The 19,675-nt window shown below is 46.4% G+C and overlaps 2 protein-coding genes across 16 annotated transcripts in view; both read left to right on the forward strand.

Annotated features, from left to right (window-relative positions):
• SEPTIN6 (septin 6) overlaps positions 1-9,446 on the forward strand; it is a 31,964-nt gene extending 22,518 nt beyond the window's left edge. Inside the window, exons 7-11 of one of the 9 annotated variants that reach the window (XR_012654033.1) lie at positions 134-302; positions 809-941; positions 1,615-1,805; positions 7,456-8,094; positions 8,942-9,446. Coding sequence is in view for 8 of the 9 variants with exons in the window: in XM_075054483.1 (XP_074910584.1) it covers positions 134-302; positions 809-941; positions 1,615-1,805; positions 6,963-7,077 (608 nt within the window). In the remaining variant the exon portion in view is untranslated. The other 8 variants (XM_075054486.1, XM_075054491.1, XM_075054488.1 and 5 more) reach the window with 8 other exon arrangements.
• Positions 9,447-10,679: 1,233 nt separating this feature from the next.
• NKRF (NFKB repressing factor) lies at positions 10,680-19,143 on the forward strand. 7 transcript variants are annotated; one of them, XM_075054381.1, is made up of 4 exons: positions 10,680-11,016; positions 14,516-14,637; positions 15,137-15,304; positions 16,790-19,143. In XM_075054381.1, exons 1-4 carry the CDS (start codon positions 10,817-10,819, stop codon positions 18,775-18,777), a joined length of 2,478 nt encoding a protein of 825 aa, XP_074910482.1. In that variant the 5' UTR covers positions 10,680-10,816; the 3' UTR covers positions 18,778-19,143. The 7 variants fall into 7 exon arrangements, with proteins under 7 accessions (XP_074910482.1, XP_074910484.1, XP_074910483.1 ...); XM_075054382.1 differs by lacking the exon at positions 10,680-11,016 and adding an exon at positions 11,365-13,160; XM_075054384.1 differs by lacking the exon at positions 10,680-11,016 and adding an exon at positions 13,347-13,591.
• The last annotated feature ends 532 nt before the right edge of the window (positions 19,144-19,675 follow it).

Below are 19,675 nucleotides of genomic sequence, written 5' to 3' on the forward strand. Positions count from 1 at the left end.
GTGTCAGGCCTATAGTGACAGTTTTCTCTGCTCAGAAGGGCTGTTAAACCTATTGGAGGAGTAGACAGTAGGGAATGTGGGAAGACACCTTTGTTTCTGCCCCCATCTTACTCCTTATCATGTCTTCTTACAGTGGAGAATGAAGCTCACTGCGACTTTGTGAAGCTGCGGGAGATGCTGATCCGTGTGAACATGGAAGACCTTCGCGAACAGACCCACACGCGCCACTATGAGTTGTACCGGCGATGTAAACTGGAAGAGATGGGTTTCAAGGACACCGATCCAGACAGCAAACCCTTCAGGTGGGAACCCTGGAGGAGACAGGAGAGCTCAAGAGAGGCATTGTTGGATGCACTGCACTTGTGTGTGTATGTGTGTGTCCTTGAGAGAGCATGTAAAAAACCAATGTAGCAAGAAAACCTGCCAGGTCAGATAAATCCAGACTTCAGCAAAGGTGCTGGCTGAGTGAGAGAAGGTGAAAACACAGAGACCGTGTGCAGGATTGACTGTGAAACTGCAAGTATAGGAGTAGAAATGTGTGTGCTGCAGGGATACAGCAGTGTCCCTCTGAACTAGTGTTTGTTGCCAGCTGAGCTCTTTGAATTGTCCAGCATTCAACATACATGAAAGTGCAATAGGTTACAGACCTCAAAAACGGTTGGATGAAGACGACCTTGGGCACACGTGGGTGGGTGAGTAGCAAATGTGCTGTGGGCAAGCAATATTCCTGGTGAGGGCCTGATTTCAGAGGCTCAGGGGAAGCAGAGTTTGTCCGAAGTCATATCACTGGACTTTCCTTTCTTTTTAGCTTACAAGAAACTTACGAAGCCAAAAGAAATGAGTTTCTGGGGGAACTGCAGAAAAAGGAAGAGGCAATGAGGCAAATGTTTGTCCAGAGGGTCAAGGAAAAAGAAGCTGAGCTGAAGGAGGCTGAAAAAGAGGTGAAGACTGCAGTACTTGTCTCTTCATGGTTGTGAGTGATAGATCCACTTCCAAGTAGGTAGCTGCTGCCAAAGCACTTTCTGCAGAGTGTGGTTTAGGACTTTCTTATCAAGAAGCCTAAAGTTTAACCTGGGGTCATGGGGACATTAAGGTGTTCATCCTGTAGGACAAAACTAGATCACAGTGCTTGTACTGTACAACTTACTGCACCATGAAAGTCCCGTAGTCTTGATTCTGATGGAGAGTTGCAGTGTGGCAAAACTCAAGGAGAGAAACAGCCCCTGATATAAGCTTGTTATATAAAAAATATGTCCATACAACTTCCTTAGCATTGTGAAAAATCCATTAATTTACTGACCTTTATAGAAGAAAAAGGCAGACACCCCTGGAAATGGATTAAAATATTTTTATGTTTATACTCTTTCAATCCCCTACTGTTAGTCTGTGCAGTGGTGCCTCACTGGAACAGTGCCTGGTTTGTAAGCTGTTGTGGAAGGAGACTGTTCCCTGCCCTTTGTCTATGCAGTGTCAGCTCAGGGGGCTAGAAATGATGTAGAGACCAACGGAGACTTGCAGGATCAGATCTCATGGGATCCTTCCATCTTCGTTTTTTCCTGTGAACAGAATATCTGGTAGTGCTGGGTCCTGCTCACCTCTCTCCTTTCCCTCTAGCTGCACGAAAAGTTTGATCGCCTGAAGAAGTTACATCAGGATGAAAAAAAGAAGCTAGAGGATAAGAAGAAGTCTCTGGATGATGAAGTAAATGCATTTAAACAAAGGAAGACAGCAGCTGAATTGCTCCAATCTCAGGCTCAGCAGGCTGGAGGATCGCAAACTCTTAAAAGAGATAAGGAAAGAAAAAAGTAAGTTGCTGACCCAGTGGTATTTGCTTTTTGGTAATGGTTCTTCTTTACTATTTTTCTGGGTGTTCATCTCTCTCTCCCAACCTAGCCAGTTCTTATCAGGGGAAGGTTTGCAGCCAGGTTTAATCCCTAGTAAGGCTGAGCAGTAGCTGGAAGCATTTTACCTTTAACTGTCATCCTGAAGAGCAGGGAGCAGTGCTAACCTCCCTCATTGCTTGCTGACAGCATGGGAGAGGATGGAGAGATTCCCGGCTCCTCCCTTGGTCTGTCAGTGGTTGTAATGAAGTGGAAAAATACTGGCTGCCAAGGCTAGGCTGTGGGTAGCAGGGATGTCCCGCTACCGGCAGAGAGGAGCATGTCCTGTCTCAGGTTCTTATTTGTTTAGGTTGGGAAAAAGCTTATACTGTGGAAATTATTCAGGGAGACTAATAGTCTTGAATTCTGGAGTCTGCAAAATGTAAGGCTGCAAAATGAGGGGACAGGTCATAGCTCTTTGTTAGTGCTAGCACTCTTGTCCAGCCCTAAATCAGCTTTTTGCCCTCCACAGAAACAGTGAGAGATACTGCATGGCTTTAGCAGGAGTTCCCCATGCCAGGGACTGGTGTGATAGGATCCAGCCCCTCATCAGAGTCCTATGATCTGGGCCGTTGGCAGTGCCCATGCCAGGCTCCTAATGCTCTGCCATTGCTCAAGAGAAACCAGCTGTACAGCTGAAACAGTTCTCCTGGTGCACCTAGCAATGAGCAGTTCCTTTTCTTCTCATTGTGGTACGTTGCCTGAAATGGAGTGCTGTGCCACCTTAGCGTGTGTACAAAGAGCGGTGCACAGATAAACAAGGGTCTGGTTTCTATACCACTGCCATAATCCCCTCTTTGCGCATCCCTGGGGCAAATCCAGAGTAAATCTTGCCTGCACTACGCAATCTTAAATACATGGAGAAGTGCTGTTAATACGAAGAATATGGCACATGCCCGAAGAGCTGACAGGACTGTTTGTCAGGGAGAATAGCCCTTGACTGTTAAGCTTGGAATCAAGTGAGACAAGAGAAGAAAAACCCAATAACCAGAATGAGATCCTGGTTTAGTCTTTTTAGTTTTGAGCTGGAGCTGCTTCAATGTCAACATTCTTTTGCGATGAGCAATTAGTGCTGCCCTTTTCTCGCTTGTCCATTCCTTTTTCCACTGCATATTTTGATTTGCTCTTTTGAATTACCTTCAGGGGCTTTTAATATCTTTTTATACTGAGGAACCTGAGACTGACTGGGGACAGACATCTCTCCCCAGCCTGGACTGTGTGAGGAATACACAACTGAGTTCTTTTATGCCTAGAGCCCTCAGACATCTGCACACTGAGGACTGCAGACTTCAGCCCTGAGATCAGTCAGGGTCAGGAATGCAGAAAAGGGAGATGACATGCCTATAGTATGAGCAATTAGTCACTGTGGCCCAAGTCACACTCTTGTTCCTAGAAGCAGTTCTGATCTCAGAAGAGCTCCTTGACACCAAGCGCATTCATATGGAAAAGCATTGGTACCTCTGTCAGTTAAGGACACAGAAAGGCACAGAAAACTCCATGAAAGAGATAGGTCAGTGCTTGAGTAAGGCTTGGGAAGATATTAGGAGGCTTCTCTCTCTCCTCCAGGAAAATAGCTGTGTTAGAAATAGTGCTGCTTTTTTTACTCTGTAACTTCTCCAATTGTCCTTAATAATACATTTCAGTACTTAGATTATAAATATCTCTTAACAATCCATGAATTTCACAAGCTGTAGCTTAATTGTATCTTGTTTACTAGTGGCTGGCAGTACACTAGCCTTTTTCTTTCACAGGTGACTCTTTTAAACCCAAGCTCTGTAATTTGCACTAATCATTGACTTGGTTTCTTTGTTGTTGTTGTTGTTACATCATTATCATCATTATTAGCTCTTACGTGTATGCTGTTTTACAGTTAGCTGCTGTTTGACTGCATGGTGCATGAGGCACGTTGTCCTGGTAAGCGTCATTAACTAATACAGACCTCACAGTGGGATCAGTTACAGTTCCTAAAAAAGCAGATCTGTGCAAGTCCAGAAGCCTATAAGTATTATCTCTGCCTTCCTCTGCTTTCACCCTTACTATACATGCTCTACCAGTCTCTCTCTACATATGCAGTTGTAGAAAAAGGATGCAATGAAGTTTGTCTAAAGATTCTGCAAATTAAAATGCAGAGAGACTCAGTATTAGGACATGAAATATAGAGAAATGGGGATTAGGTTCTCTGCCTTTTAGAGCTTCCCAGCACTTTGGTGGCTCCATTTTCTTTATTCTGTCACCCTTAGAAATAAATTAACGTAGGCCATGTTGATACTATGGCAACAATTGCTATGGAGATGTGCTGATGATAGAACTAGCTAGCCATAAGAATGTCTTTTCCCCTTCTCCTCCTTCCCTCCCACCCCCCCCAAGTTGTAGCGTTAACTTGAAGGTGAAGGTAGATGCAAGACTAGTTTCTATCCTTCTCTTCACATACTAACAGATGGTAAAATCTGCCAGACCTAGAGCTTTCCTTTGTCCCAAAGCACCAGAGAATCACCAAACTCTGTGTGTGTGTGTGTGTGTGTGTGTGTGAGTACGAGGGGGCGTTAAAGAAGCTACTGCCAAGTAACCAAACCAATATTCACCTGCTGACCAATTATAGTTGATTGTCCAAAACTGCAAGAAGTGATGGGCTGAGCATTTAGCAGATAATGAAGGCTCTGAAGATAAACTGAGAGACTTTATGACGTTTTTAACAGTTAGATGGGTCACCCATGGATTGGAGGTTCAGGTGTAGCAGACAGACACAGACCCATACACCTGGGAGCCATGCCAAGTGTACCCACAGTTAGAAGAGGGCTGTATTCCAGGTGTGTCCTGAAAGCCAACCAGTGCGCTTTGCCCCTGAATAAGGCCAGCGTCCGAGCTTCCGAGGAGTTTTGCCATGGCGTGGAAAGTTCCCACTGGAGCAGAGCCCTGTCAGTGGTGTTACGCTGTGTGAGTCTGGTCTGCTCCAGTTGCTGTGGCTCTGTCCAGAGCGTCTCTGCCTTCATGTGAGCAGGGATGTAAAGTGGCCACATAGTCACGGGCAGGCTTCTGGAACAGATAAGGTTGCCTGAAAGGGTTAACAAACCTGGCCAAAAGCAAGTGTCTGCAGTGCAGAGTGCCAGGAGGTGTTGTAAAATGAAGGCTCATTTAAACAAAGATGTGTAAGAACTGCACCTGCCTGGCAGGAGAGCAGCATCCTCATTAGGGTTATTGGTTAAACCGCTCATAACAATGGTCTACTTATAGCTAGGTTGAGTGTGTTTAATTGAGCCTTTTTAATTTGCTGTTGATTCTCTGGTGAGAGGAAAAAGAAAGCTCCCACAGGAATGTCTTGCTTCTTGACAGACCAGCGATACTTATTACCCAAGGCAAGGGTGACAGCACCCCAGGCTGAGGTGGGCAGGTCTCTCAGAGAAGCGACCTGTTGGTACAGCACCACTTAACTATAAAACACCCTAAAAAACTCAGCCTCGAGTCCACACTTCCCTGCAGACAAAGCTAGGATTTACATTCTCTCCAGGATACAGTCCAAACTAACTTAACAGTCTGCCCTTAAATAGGGAAAAGCTGATTCCAGGATTCCTTCCCTCTTAGCTCCACCAAGGGAAATGGAAAAGCAAGTAAACATTACGCTGTCAGTGAGAGGCATTTGAATTTAATTTCAATGGGACATTCCACTTAACAGAAGAGCTTCAGAAGGGTCTTGCACTGACTCGAACTGGAGCTTGCAGTCGTCTTGAGCAGTCCGGTTGAATGAATGTCTCTGCTGCCAACAGTAACTGTAAAACAATAAAAAGAACAATTCTCTGCTTATCAGGCTCTGAATGTGGAAAAATAAGCTCAAAGAATAACAGTGTTCATTCTGGGGCTGAGCACGAAGGCACGGCTAAAGTGCAGTTTGAGTGAACATTACTGATTTTTGTTGGTTTTGGATTGCTTTTGGCAGTCCTCATAACTGTACACTGTTGTGTGCTGAGCTTTGAATCAAATGAAGTTCTTTGTTCCCACTATACAAATGCAGACAGTGCCTTTTTCAATGGGCATTTGTCCTTGCTAAATTAAATATGTATATATTGTACTTTTCCAGAATTCAAAAAAATACTCTCCATATTGATCCATAAAGTATTGCAGGGCTCCACTGTTTTGCACGGACACAGACAAGTCACAGTTGATGAGCCCTGTAGCTTGCAAAACTGTGAAAGGATTGTTTTAGAAAATAAATTTGATTCATCCCACTGCTGAGTGTGCGTGCGTGTGTATGCATGTGTGTGTCTGCATAAAGCACGTTTTGTAATCAAATTAAACCTTATTAACACTTAGCAACATTTCTTTTGTGTGTGTGTGTGTTAGGAAACATTTATATTCTTATTTTGTTTTTTGTTATTAATCCATAAAACCATTAATCTGCCTTTTTCTTTCATTTTCAGTTCGGGTTTCCTGTAGAACCTTTCCCTTCACATCAGAAGCCAATGCCCCCACATTCGGTTAACACGCGGCTATGCCATTGTGCCTGTTTGCTCACCTTTACTCATTGCTCCCTTCCTGCGCTCACCATTTTGTTTTAAGCAAGAGTCCGCACCCTTGGCTGTTCTGGGTTATGGTTGTTCTTGTGAAGAACTCGGCAATAGCCTACGTGGAACTGGCAAGAGATGCTCATTGCTGATACCTCTTCCCCTCTGGGCAATAGCAGGCTGCCGAGTGCTCGTAGGACTAGCGTCCCCTCTTCTCAGTTGCTTGGCTTTTTGTCTCTCCCTCTGTTTTGTGCGAGGGCTGCATGGTAAGAGAGCGCGGCTGCTTGGTGGTGTGCATTTAGCTCCTGTCGTGGGACTGCTGTGAATGCAACCCGAGGCTGCCGTGGGGTGGGACGTGCTGTCTCAAGAGACAGGCTGCCCTCTCCCCTTTTTAATTGGCTGTATCTAACCCCTCATTACCCCCTTCTGTGCTGCCGTGTGTGACTCAAATAATTTTAAAGGACTTTTTGCAAAACTTGACACCCTCACAGGCATGGGCCTGAGTCCAGACCTCTAGTCCCCAGGCATGGGGGATTCTCAAACTTGGATCCACGGTTTGCAACTAAGTGTTCTCTGAATGCTGCAGGGGTCACGAAGGATCTCTTGCCTTGTCTCCCTCTCAGTGTGCTGGCCTGGATGCACATCCTGGATCCAATCTCAGGGAAAGCTGGTCACCTTGCTGTACATATCAGTGTTTGTGAAGAAAGACGATGATGTTTCTTTGACTTTCTTCTCAGTGATTCCAACAATTTCTGATTTTAATGCAAAAAGTATTACCTTTATTTTTTTTATTTGGCATCTGTTTAGAAGTGTACAGATGCTGGCAGGTTGCTTCTCATATTTTCTATTCAGCAAAAGGCTTGTTTTACTGCAAGATTTGCACTAAAAAGGAGGGTGTTTTGCTCACTGGGCCCAGGAGTTCACTCTGGCCAAGTGCAACTGTGGTTTGCCTGCAGGTGTCTTCTCTGTGTATTTCTGGATGAGTTTTGTTTTTAAATAAAGACTTCATCAGACAGTGAATTCTGGTTAACATTTACTACTTTTGTTTTTTTTTGTTTTCTCTTGCCCTTCTTTTACAGTAACCCATGGCTCTGTACTGAGTAATTACCCCTGAATACAATGAGCTGGAATGGACCTTCATTTACTTGTTAAATCGGAGGGTCTAATAAAACGTGACAGCATTTCAGCTGTGACCTTTCCATGGTGTTACCCTTGCTCTCTCCTATATCCTCACTGTGATTCTGTCTTTACTATGTACTGGTGGTTATTGCTTTTATTAAACAATGTAAAATTAGTCCTAACAAGGTTTTGGATGCTGCAACCTTAAATACTACAATATTTTTTTTCTCTACAATTAATGGATTCCCCTTTCTCCTGGTTCCTCTCCACCCAGATGAATAAGGGATGTGGAAATAAGTTCTGTGAGTTATTTTTGCTGGCAAAATAACAACGCAGTTTAAATGTATTTATTGGTGACGTTAAAATGACAACACCGCCTTAGTTTAATTATCGCATAGTTGAGAGATAAAAACGTCTTTTCTCTTTATTCTTGGTGTAATTTTTGTGACATCATCTATCTTTTTTTATTTGCTTTTATTTTTTCTTTTGCTAATTCATGCTGCCTGAAGACTAGCATGTAATCCTCATTTCCATTTCAGACTTGCTTGTTGTGACCCTGATCCTTCAGTCGCACTGTGTGCAGGCTAAGTTCTCTGTAGGTGGGTGAATCCACACGTCCTGACCCTGCTGAAAGGTCAGGATGCATGCTGCCAAATAGTTTCAACAAAAACCCTTCCAATCCTGGGTTTTTGGAAGATAAGCACGCCTCAGACCTAGCCATGATAGGTAATGCTGTTTTTAGTGCGAGCTGCTGCTGAGAATTTAATAGAAAGGTAGCCTGCATGATGCTAAAGCCTCACGAACAGTTTCTGCATACAACGCGTTGGTCTGGCTGGCTGCTCACAGCAGCAGCAAACCTTATGCAGTAACTCAGATCAAACGACAGTCTGGCCTCCATTTCCGGCAATCAAAGCAGTTAAAACTCTTGATTGCAATGTATTTTCTCAGGTATTCTGTTTCACCATAAATACAATTTTATTTCCCATAAAAGTCTTTGACTGTTTTGTGGTTTGTTGTTTGTTTTATTTTTTAAGCAAGTTAAAATAATTTGAGTATTTACCTCTTCCTCTACTGTCGAATGTCGGCCTGCTCCTCAAACCAGTCAGTATTGGTCTGTCAGTGATTTCCAGATTATCTGCTAGATGAACTATTTAATGTGGCTTTTTTTTTTTTTTTAACTATACTGCAGGTCACTGGCTGTTCTTCCTGACCATTTGCCTTATGAGAATGTCATTTAAAGTTATGTAGTCTTTTTAAAGACTTTAAAGAAAAAAGGGGTTTTTTACTTGTGTGATTTCCTTGAAGTACTTGAGGTACCACAAGGTTCCATCTCTCCTCTGTCAGCTGTTTTCACATTGCATCTCTTTTTCCTGCTTTTTGAATGTCTTTCTCTTTTTTGCTAATCTTCTGGTTTTTTCTCTTTTTTTCCCTTTTCTCTCTCTGTAGCTTTTTTTAATTTGTCTTCGCCAGCTGCACTGGGTCTGAGGGAGAAGACTGCCACTTCTAGAAGAGTTTAAGGGTCTTATGTCTGGGGAGGGGGGGAACAAATCTTCAGTGTTAGTGTCTTGGAAAGAAGCTCTTTTACTGACTTGCATGGTACCTAAAATTGAAGTGTCTTGTGATTTGTGTGACAAGACAGGGTAATACGGGGGAACTGATTGTTTACCTGGAATTTTGAAGAGCAACAGATGTTTGGACTAACGATGTAGCGAATACATTTTCAAACATTGTTATGGGCATATTTTTTTTCTAATTTTGTCTTTAATAATATAAATGTCATGGGCTTCCATGAGGTGTGAAGCCTAAGGAATATTTTCAGTATGCTGTTGTTTGGTTGGTTTTGGAAACCGTGCATTCAGAGTCAAAGGAAATACAAACATGGTGCAATTTGCTCTGTTGGCAGCCACGAAATATTTAATTTTAACAAAGAAATAAAGTAAGAAGAACTGTGTGTTTTCACTGGTGTCCTCCTGTGTCCCCCCACCTTATTAAACAAGCTCCATCGGCTGGTGGATGTGGGTCGAGTGGTACTTTTTTTTTCTTCCCAACTAAACCTCCTCTTGTTCTTTAAAGTTAGAAAAAAGTCAGCGGTGTCAGGAGGGGGAGGTGATGCTGACAGCTGGTGTAACAATAACAACAGTGATCCATGCAGATTCCCTGTGAGTAGGGTGCAGTGTCCTTAGAGCGTGCTGGAGCCAGCCCTTGCACTTCTCGCTCGTCCGTCCTGCCCTGGTCTGCTCACTGCATGCTTTTCCGAGCTCCGATCTTCTCTCCCCATTCCTGGTTCTGTTTCCTTTTTACACACGGAAGCGTGTGAGAACTGCACCAAGTTACGTATTCACGCGACTGAACGCTGAAGAACCGGCGCTGTTTAGCTTGATACCTTTCTAACTTTAATGTAAATTTTAAATAAAAAAAATACGAAAGCCTGCCTGCGTGCTGTCGTGTTGGCGGCCCGTGCCTCGGGCCCGGGGCTGAGGGAACTCGCACCCCAAGGTGAGCTCTGCTGGGGTCAGCCAGCGGCTGGGCCTGCTCTCTCAGAAGACCGTTAGGTGGTCGCTGAGGAGAAAAAAGCAAAAAAAACCCCCCAAAAACCCCAAACCGGCATGTTTTGGGGCGAGCGTGTGGTTTTGAGGACGGTTTTCCTCACCTCCCGGGCAGAAACACCCCCGCGGTCCCGGTAACCGCGGCTCCGCACCCAGCGTTAGGCGACCGGGGGGGGAGGCTTGACCTGTGGCGAGCCCCGCCGACAGACACCCCCCCACACACACCCCGGGGCCTTCGGTGAGGGGCGAGGAAAGGCCTCGGGCTCCTCCAAGCCCGTGCCGGGCGGGGAGGACCCGCAGGGAGCGGCGCCCAGAGCCGTTCCTACCGGCCGCCGCCGCCTCTTGGCGGGCTTTGCCCCGCGGCGGCCGCCAGGGGGCGCGCGGAGCTGAGGCGGGCGGCGGGCCGGCGGCCCGTCTCGCGGCGTCTCGCGCGCTCGTGACGCGCGGCCACGTGACGCGGCGCCGGCCGGGCCGCTCCGCTCCTCAGCTCCCCTCTCCTCTCCGCGCGGGTGAGGGGAGCGCTCCCGTCACAGCGCTCACGGGAACGGGGCGCGGCGTGGACGGGGCCCGGGCCCGGGCCCGGGGCCTGGGTGGGTTCTGAGTCCGGTGCGCGGTGGTCCCCGGTGGCTGAGCCGCGGCCTAGTTCCCGCACGTGGGGCCTGCTCCCCCTCCGGTCACGCCCGGGCCGCTTCCGCCGCCGCCCGTCTGTGCCCCGGCGGCTCGGCGAGCACCGGCGGGGACGGCCCCGCGGCTTACGTCCGCCGAGCCGCCCGCCATGCCGCCGCCGGAACCGGAGCCGGAGCGGGTGCCGGAGTCGGTGCTGGAACAGTGGCGGCAGTACAACGAGACCGAGCGGCAATGGAGGCTGCGCCGCCGCTTCATCCTCCGCCACCTCCACGGCTACCCCGGCGCCGCCATCGACCAGCTCCTCTCCCTCTCCGTCCTCTGGACCAACCACGTCTTCATGGGCTGCAGGTGAGGACCGGCGGGGCGTCCCCCAGCACCGGGCCGCCGCCGCTGCCTCGGGACGGGGTGGGCTTGCCGGGGCCGGCGGGAGGCCGTGAGGTGGGCCCGGGGCCGCCGGGGGACGGCCCTGAGGGAGGCCCCGGGCCCTGAGGCGGCCGCCCGGGGTGGCCGTGGCGGTCCCCGGCCTCTCGGCCCCGCTGTCTGCCGGGGCCCGGCGCTCGCCGTCAGGTGTGGGTGCCCCGGGGTGTCTCCGGGGGTCCCGTCGTGGCCCGGTGGTGCTGGGCTGGATCCTTTTAAAAAGTAACGCTCGGGGGAGCTGGGGCTTCGGAAGGGGCCGGTGCGGGAGAACTCCGGGTTCCTGGGCGGTTTTCGTTGCTCGGATACGCGTGGATTTGTACGCGGAGGGGAGCGAGCTGCTGAAAAAGTGTACGTGTGTTTTGAAAGTAGTTCTTGATGTCCCACCCCCGAGGACGCCTTCGGCACGTGGTGGTACGCTTTTCGTAATTTAAGCGAGAAGAAGGTATCCCTCTGAGCGTAAAGCAGCCGATACAATCGCCTTGAAGCTCGGTTTTTCTGAGAGAAATAGGCCTGGTGAATGGAAGAGGTTTCCCTTCACTAGGATTACTCCTAACGTGCAGAAACTACTGTACTGTAACTAGCAAGGTTGTGGAGATCTGCAGAAACGTCACCCGTCTCCTGACTGACACTTTTGCTGTTGTGATTATTTTTAACTGGACGTAAGGCTTTAAAGACAGAAGCAACTGCTTAACGACTAACTTCAGCAAATTGTGCAGTGACAGAGGAGCTTGTAAACACTGAAGGAGGTATAGTTCGGCTTTTATTAAAGTGGCTATCCCACAGCTTTGTTGGGGACTATTTTGTGTCATTTGTACAGAGCTGAGTCAACGTCTTTAAATGTAGAACTGCACGTTTTCTTATTTCTTTCTGGTCCAAGTACTAAACTACTCTGCTCTGCAAGCACCAAAATTGAACGTAGTTTTAAAACAGCTTCAAGTTCCAAAGCTTGAGTAGTACACTAAAATTGAGCATATCTTCTTCTTAAGATATAGTCTCTTTGGTCCATTAGCTCATCTTAATGTGTTTACACGCTGTCTTAATGGAGTGTCTTCTTTGTGATAGTGCTTTTGGGAATCAATGCAATAATATGGTTAGAGGGTGCTGATAGCAGAAGTGAAGAACTATGTGGCAAGCTCTCAAATCCTAAAAATATGATACAATTTAAGCCTGTAAGTGCACATACTTTCCCTGATGAACACCTCTGCCTCCAACTCTCAAGGGAGACACAAGCAATAGATTTAGGCATGATGCAGTGCAGAGCGGTTATCAGTGAGGATGTTTCCCCAAAGCTTGTGTTGCGCATGAATGTGAACACACTGCACAGGCACGGTGAACACGCTGTGCTGTTAAAGAGCAGTCAGCAGCTTTACTTAAGAGTTGTCTGGGGAAGTAACAGCTTTCTGGAACTGCCTTTTGCTGCTTGGGAAGAGCTGTTGTTGCTGTATCAAGTGAATAACTTCAGATTTGGGGGGATTTTTGTTGTTTTAAGTTGGTTGGGTTTTGGTTTGGTGGGGGTTTTTTTGTTTACTTTTTTTTTAATGTTGATCACTTGCTAGCTAAAGACAACCTGTTTGTCAGAGTAAATACAAATCAAGAGTCTTTGCTGATGTAATCTGAGGGAGTGTTCTGCTGGGGAGAATGCCCAGAAGGCTTAGAAAGCATGGCCTATGAGGAAGGAGTTAAGTAACAGGATTCATTTAGTTTAGGGGTAGATGAGAGAAGATGCACGTGTTCTCAGATGTGTTAAAGGTGGCTGCAAAATGGGGGGAAAGCATTATGCTCCAGAGCTACTGGGATCGGAATAAGAGGTAATGTATTTAAGTCACACCAGGGAGACTTTAATTATGCATTGGAGGCATGGGATTCCTCTGCCTCCATGTGCAGTCTCCACAGCTTGAGACTTCTAAGGCCAGGTTAGACAAACACATGTTGGGACTGGTTGATCTTCCCCCCAGGCAGAAATCTGAGCCCCAAAACGTCTCCATCCTTTGTGAAGAAGAGTGACACATGTCAAATCTAATGCTGTTCTTGCACCCTGCTGGAAAAGGGCATCGTCCTTCATGTTCCCATCACAGGTAATGTACTCTTCTCCCTGTAAGCCAGAGAGAGGAATAGAGATTCCTACCCCTCTCCCTTCTGGCTGCAGGAGGATGAGGGGATCACCACTGTCCGCCTCCCTTTGATCCCTCTTGGCGTTTTCTTCCCATGCAGGCTTCCACTGCCTCTCTGCTGGGGGCTGAGCTGTGCTCGGTACCTGCAGGTGAAGCAGGGACTGCAGTAGTGTGTGTTTAGAGTTCTCGCCTAGTAATTCAAATGGATCTAATTTCTGCCTGGCCCTCTGAATCAGGAACAGGAAGGGCATTTCTTGAGTGGAGAGTGAGTGGATTTCCAGAGCCCTCGGAACAGTAGTATTCAACAGCTGGTGCAAGTTATTGCAGCCCTAGCTGTTGGAACGGTTCTGGACTCCTGTCTGTGGGCAGTGACCTGATGCTTTTGACTTTTGAAGGTGAGCGCACCATGGAACAGGTGCAAGATTGCTTTTTCTTCTTCCTGAACCATAGTGCAAAGCTGTCAGAGGCTAGTTTCAGGCCATGTTTGTAGCTTCTCCTTGGTTAGAAAGGTTTGGGTTTTTTTCTTGTTCAGCTTCAGCATGCAAATGGCTTGAAAACATGTGAGAGATCCCCAGAGCAATGGAAAACTTAGATGGTTAGGGATGTAAGGCCAAGAGGGATGGGGCTGTACAGTGTGTGTCCTGCCTCTGTGGAACTGCGAGTGTGCTGCAGCAGGGTCAGGGATTGCACAGAGCTGGTTACAGCCACCTCGCCTCTGTCCTGGCTCAGGGATTTAAAACGTTTCAGTTACAGCTACCAAGCTAGAAATTAGTATGGCTTTTTAAAGAGTGGTCGATAAAGGCTGAGCAGTGCCTTTGTCATCTGACGTCTGCGATTTCAGTATTGGTGACGTGCAGTCTGTGGCTGCTGACCCAGACAAGACTTGGGTGTCAGTCAGTCTCTCCTGCGCTTAGTTCACTGAAGCTGCGATGCCCATGGAGACTCCTCCTTCTCCATGCCTCTGTGTTCCTAGTAGCTCTGCCAAATGTTATATTTTGACAGATAATGTATTTAAGTTTAAAACGCTGTCAGTTTGGTGGCTGCATGGTTTGTTATTCACAAATGGGTTCGCTTAGAGCCAGGTAGCTTGTTAGCTGGTGTGCAAGCTGTCTGCTAGCACTGAAACTAGCTACGGCATGAGGCCGGCGGTCAGGTCCCGTGTTAATACGCCAGAAAAATCAGGGGGAGCATCTCCCTTGCACCAGGTACTATATCTCGGGCAGCTTTAGTTCTTGTTTTGCATAAAGCTTGTGTGTGCATGTGTGTGTGTTGCCCCTGTGGGACCAGCTCTAAAGTGGTTTGCTGTTGAATCCATACAGATATGGCTTGCAGGTCATGGAGAAGGTTCTCAAGATGGCTGAAGGCATCGATATCGGGGAAGTGAGGACATACGAGTTGGTCCCTAGCAGGAAGCTAAAAAGATACCACTCTCCATCTGACAGTGAGTATACTTGCCCGTGTGTCAAAGGAGACGCTTCCCTGTCACTGTTTGGTGGGCATTATTGGGAGCGTGGGGACAACAGTATGCCACGGAGCTGCCTCCGAGAGAGCCAGCATGGCAAACTGAAGAGAAGCAACCATGATGTAATCTGCTAGACTGCAGCTGTTTCCCCTCTTCTGCCATGTTGTGGGGTGTGCATAATTCATGCAGAGTTCCCTTTATGCTTAAGAAAATATAATTTTTCATTGAAATTACCAAGTAATTGATTTTCCACACTGATAGTGGTAGGAATTGAATCTATGTAATGAAATATCTGTCTGCCCTTCTTCACTGTAGTGAGGGGCGATGTTCTGACCTGAGAAGGGATTGTACATGTGCATGGAGATGTGGAGTTCAGCTTACTGGTTTTGAGTTATGACCTGCCGGGAGCATTGTCGGGGAGAGGTTTAATTTCTTTTTTTTTTTCTTTTTTCTTTCTCCTCCCTACTGGGCCTGGAAGAGTCCTGCATATGTCAGCCCAGTCCCACGGTCTCAGCGGCTGATGTTCCAGCTGTAGCTTTTTCCAGTGGAGGAAATGCAGCAGGAAGAGAGGGCTGGCAGTTCAGTGGCTCCATCCGCTGGCTCCTCTCCTCCAGCACCTTCAGAGCTCCCTGCCCTCTCTCCGGAGGTGTGCAGGTGCAGGTTGTGGATGCGAGCAGGCAGGCCCTTGCTTTGTGAGGCAGCGTCAGTCAGTAGTTTGGCTGTTTAAAGCACAAATGGTCAGACAGCGCAGGACTCCTCTAGGCTTGGATATATCCCTAGCTCTGCCAAAGTTTCTTCCCTTGCTTTGACACCTAGCAATTTTTCTGTGCTTCTGTGGGCCAGCTGCAAAATTGAGGAAAATGCTGCTTTCCTCCCATGTTTTGTCTGTCTCTCAGGCAGCAGCTCTGAGGGGTGGCGTTCTCTATTGCACATTACACAGACAGCATAAAGAGTTGTTTTGCTAGTGAGAGCCTTTAGATGATGCTGCAGTGTAATCATCAAAATACCAAACGGAGCAAGAAATGTAAACCTTGCCATAATTCATGAAAACTGACAACCAAAGGATTTAACGCATGTGTATGAGCTTTGTCACCTGATTTAAATATGTTTATGCTGTATGCGAAGTGGTTTTTTCATCTGCAATGAACTAGGCTATGATAAATACAGTATGGTAGTGTGATGTCTAGACAGATGTGTTGCCTGACCTATATTACGGTTGCATATATTGGCATTGGATTAGGCAGCTCATTCCAAGGCACTGAGGTGGCCTTTTGCTCCCTAATGGAATTACACACATGTACCACTTCGGGGGGCTACATCTTTCACAGGAGAAGTCTTGTATAACCATCTTTTAGATGTAACATATTTGCTTATCAGCTATTTGATTCTCAATTTCTGCAGTAGCTGTGCATATCAGAATATTCTGCCTCATTTGCATTTCTTCTGGCTAGGAAACAAGAGGTCTACCAGTGATGTGTAATGGGCCCCCCCCCAGCCACTGCAGCTGTCACCTGAGGCTCGGGCAGATTTCTCCATGTTTGGTGTCCTTTAGCCAAGTGTAGTTACATTTACAGAAAATATGCTTCTATTAACGCTGCCATTAACAGCCCTTTGTGTTTTGGAAAGGAGGGTTCAGTATCACTGCGTTCCTCCATCAAATGAGAAGACCTGAAGGTAAAGTAGTGTATCTGAGATCAGCCTGCAAGCCTGCAGCAGAGTCAGAGCTGAGGCTCTAGTCCCGCTCAGGTGTTCTGTCTTATTGGCCATAGTATTTACTTGTGTTAGTAGCTTTGAATGGATTAACTTCAGAAATGACTGGATGGGTTCAGTGGGCAGTGTTGGGGGGCAGAGCAAGCAATTCGGACCTAGAATCCATGTAACTAAATACGTAGAGATTTTTGTGTGGTAATTGTGGAGCTGGAAATACCATTGTAGTGACCTGCGCAAGAATGAATGGTCTTATTTGATCAATTCTGAATATCTTTGGAAAGAAACCTTCTGGTTTGTGGCAAAGAAGTGGAAATCTTGTGTTCAGAGCCTGCAGGTTCCTCCTGGAGATTACTCTGTGAAAACATTTGTCTCCCTGTCATAGCATATATTGGTAATTTTGTCATTTTCTTTCACTCTGTAGGTCCAGAGCTGGAAGAGATTCCTGAGCCGCCCAAAAAGATGGTCCCCAGGTTCCGGGTGCGACCACGTTTTGAACCCATACACTTTGTCACCAGTGCTGAGAAGGATGACAAGAAGGAAGATTCTCTGGATAACCAAATGCAGGAGGTGAACCAGGAGGCAAATACAAACAGCATAGCGCAGCCAGCTGAAAATTGTACAAATTCTTTTGCGAGTGCACGGGAGGCAGATCCCCAGCTCTCCAACTCAGCTGGGTTTGGCTTTGCAGGCCAGGCAGCAGCAGCCAAGAAGGCTGTCAATAGTATGGACTCTACCACAAGCAGCGTGTTGCAGGTGGCAGTTTCTCCTGCAGCTGTCCAGTCTGCATCAGAGACTTTCCCTCCGTCAGCTATAATGCTGAAGCAGAGTTTTATCGAGAAACTGTCAGCAGCTATCTGGAAAAATCTTGCGAACCCAGATGCAAACACTGGGACCGATAAAATTAACTATACATATCTTTTGACACGTTCAATTCAGGCATGCAAGACAAATCCTGAATATATTTATGTTCCTCTGAAAGAAATTGCCCCTGCTGACCTCCCCAAGAGCAAGAAGCTCTTAACAGATGGCTTTGCATGTGAAGTGCGATGTCAGAATGTCTACCTGACCACCGGTTACGCCGGCAGCAAAAATGGATCCAGGGATCGAGCTGCGGAGCTGGCAGTCAAGCTGCTGAAGAAGTCTGTGGAAGTTAGAGTTGTTCAGCGGAAGTTCAAGCATACCTATCATGAAGACTTGGTGGTGTGCGAGGCAGGCGTGAGTCGCCCAGATTTCCCTCCTGCTCTCAAACCTCATGAGGAGTTCGTAGTTGCCAACAGGGACTGTGTCCCAATGCAGCCTGGTACTGAATCTGTAAAAGGTTCCACTAATACCAACAAACACTGGACTAGTTTCGTCCTCACAGAGAATGCCAGTGACGCAATAGGAATACTTAACAATTCTGCCTCATATAACAAAATGTCTGTTGAATATAAATATGAATTAATGCCCAACCGCTCGTGGCGTTGTCAAGTGTATCTGCAAGATCACTGCCTAGCCGAGGGATTTGGCACTAAAAAGACCAGCAAGCACGCAGCAGCTGAGGAGGCATTGAAAATTCTGCAGAAGATGCAGTCAAATATAGCAGCCATCAAAGTGACCCAGGTTCAGAAAGTGGGCTGCTCATCGCGGGGCTCCGGAAGGAAGAAGGACCTGAAGGACCTCGTGGTTTATGAGAACTCCAATAATCCAGTGTGCACGCTGAATGACACCGCCCAGTTCAACAAGATGACGGTGGAGTATGTCTTTGAAAGGATGACTGGCATGCGATGGAAATGCAAGGTGCTGCTTGAAGATGAATTCATCGCAGAAGCAGTTGGAGTGAAGAAATCTGTCAAGCATGAGGCAGCAGAGGAAGCCGTGAAAATCCTCAAAAAGACTCAGCCAACTGTTGTTAATAACCTGAAGAAAGGCACCGTCGAAGACGTCATCTCCAGAAATGAGATTCGGGGTCGATCAGCGGAAGAGGCTTTCAAACAGAAAATCAAAGAAGACAATATTGGGAATCAAATTTTAAGAAAGATGGGCTGGACAGGTGGTGGCCTAGGGAAAGATGGTGAAGGAATTAGAGAGCCTATTTCAGTGAAGGAGCAGTTTAAAAGGGAAGGACTTGGGCTTGATGTAGAAAGGGTGAACAAAATCGCTAAAAGAGATATTGAAGAGATCATTCGAAACTATGCACGCTCAGAAAGTCACATTGACTTGACTTTCTCTAGAGAACTGACCATGGATGAGCGGAAGCAGATACATCAGATTGCCCAAAAATATGGTCTTAAAAGTAAATCTCACGGGCAGGGGCACAACAGATACTTGGTGGTAAGCAGGAAGCGGCGCAAGGAGGATCTGTTAGACCAGCTGAAGCAGGAAGGCCAGGTTGGGCATTACGAGCTTATTATGCCTCAAGCGAACTGAGGTTAGATGTCCCATTTTACCGGAGACTGAGCTTCCTAGATACTCGATTAAAGAAAGAGATGCTGCATTTTTCTTGTTGTGGGTTATATTAACGTTCAAGTCTTTCACTTCGTTAATATAATTTCTAAAATGTTGTTAGACGTTTAGAACTGACCAGGTTCTGTTCAAGTATATTAGCACAACCCAAAAGCAGTAGTGCTGTTACTGTATGTGTCTTTGATATTACTTGTTCCTTCACATTTTAATAGTTTTGTAATAGCAAAAACACATGTCCAACGAGAAGGAATTTGACATCATTTAAAATTATAGTTCCCTTATTCTTCTTGACCAAGGAAGGAAAAAAAAAAAAAAAGCCTTTTTTTTTTTTTAAATAAAATAATAAAAAGCAAAGAAAATGCAGTGTGGGGGAATAAACCTGTATGTAAAGTTGGTATTAATGACAATAAAAATAAAGTTTTATTTCTGGAAAAAAACCCCAGGATTTGTCACACTTTTTATTAAAAAAAAAGTGTGAAAACTGCGTTTATTCTTGAGAAATATGCATAGTGAGGTCTTGTCTCTGCTTTGTACGTATGTAGAGAGATGTCCTTAACCAGTTTAACAGTACAGTTTTATTCATAGATTTCTACCTTGGGTCTCCCATACTGAGAATTCCTGAATGCACCTTAATCATCAATGTATCCGACTGAGATAATTTCAGTGCGTTTTTACCTTGCAGCACTGCTTGACATGTGCAGATACCATGGTGAAGTGTGAAATATAAAAACTGGAGGTAAACGCAGAGCCCACGCTCAAAGATGCTCGTGTAGCTTGTGGGGACTGTTATATAACTTATTTTTTTTACTTTGAATATAAGCTCTTTAATCCTGAGCAAAGTCAAATCTGTGCCTAATTATTT

This window comes from Buteo buteo, chromosome 22 (assembly GCF_964188355.1).
Source record: "Buteo buteo chromosome 22, bButBut1.hap1.1, whole genome shotgun sequence".
NCBI lineage: Eukaryota > Metazoa > Chordata > Aves > Accipitriformes > Accipitridae > Buteo > Buteo buteo.

What these genes read in the sequence shown, in the direction of transcription:
- NKRF (XM_075054381.1), top strand. Translation starts at nt 10,817, where the DNA reads ATGCCGCCGCCGGAACCGGAGCCGGAGCGGGTGCCGGAGTCGGTGCTG. An exon ending in CACGTCTTCATGGGCTGCAG is followed by an intron (nt 11,017 to 14,515) that starts GTGAGGACCGGC and finishes GAATCCATACAG; the next exon opens with ATATGGCTTGCAGGTCATGG. An exon ending in TCCCTGCCCTCTCTCCGGAG is followed by an intron (nt 15,305 to 16,789) that starts GTGTGCAGGTGC and finishes TTCACTCTGTAG; the next exon opens with GTCCAGAGCTGGAAGAGATT.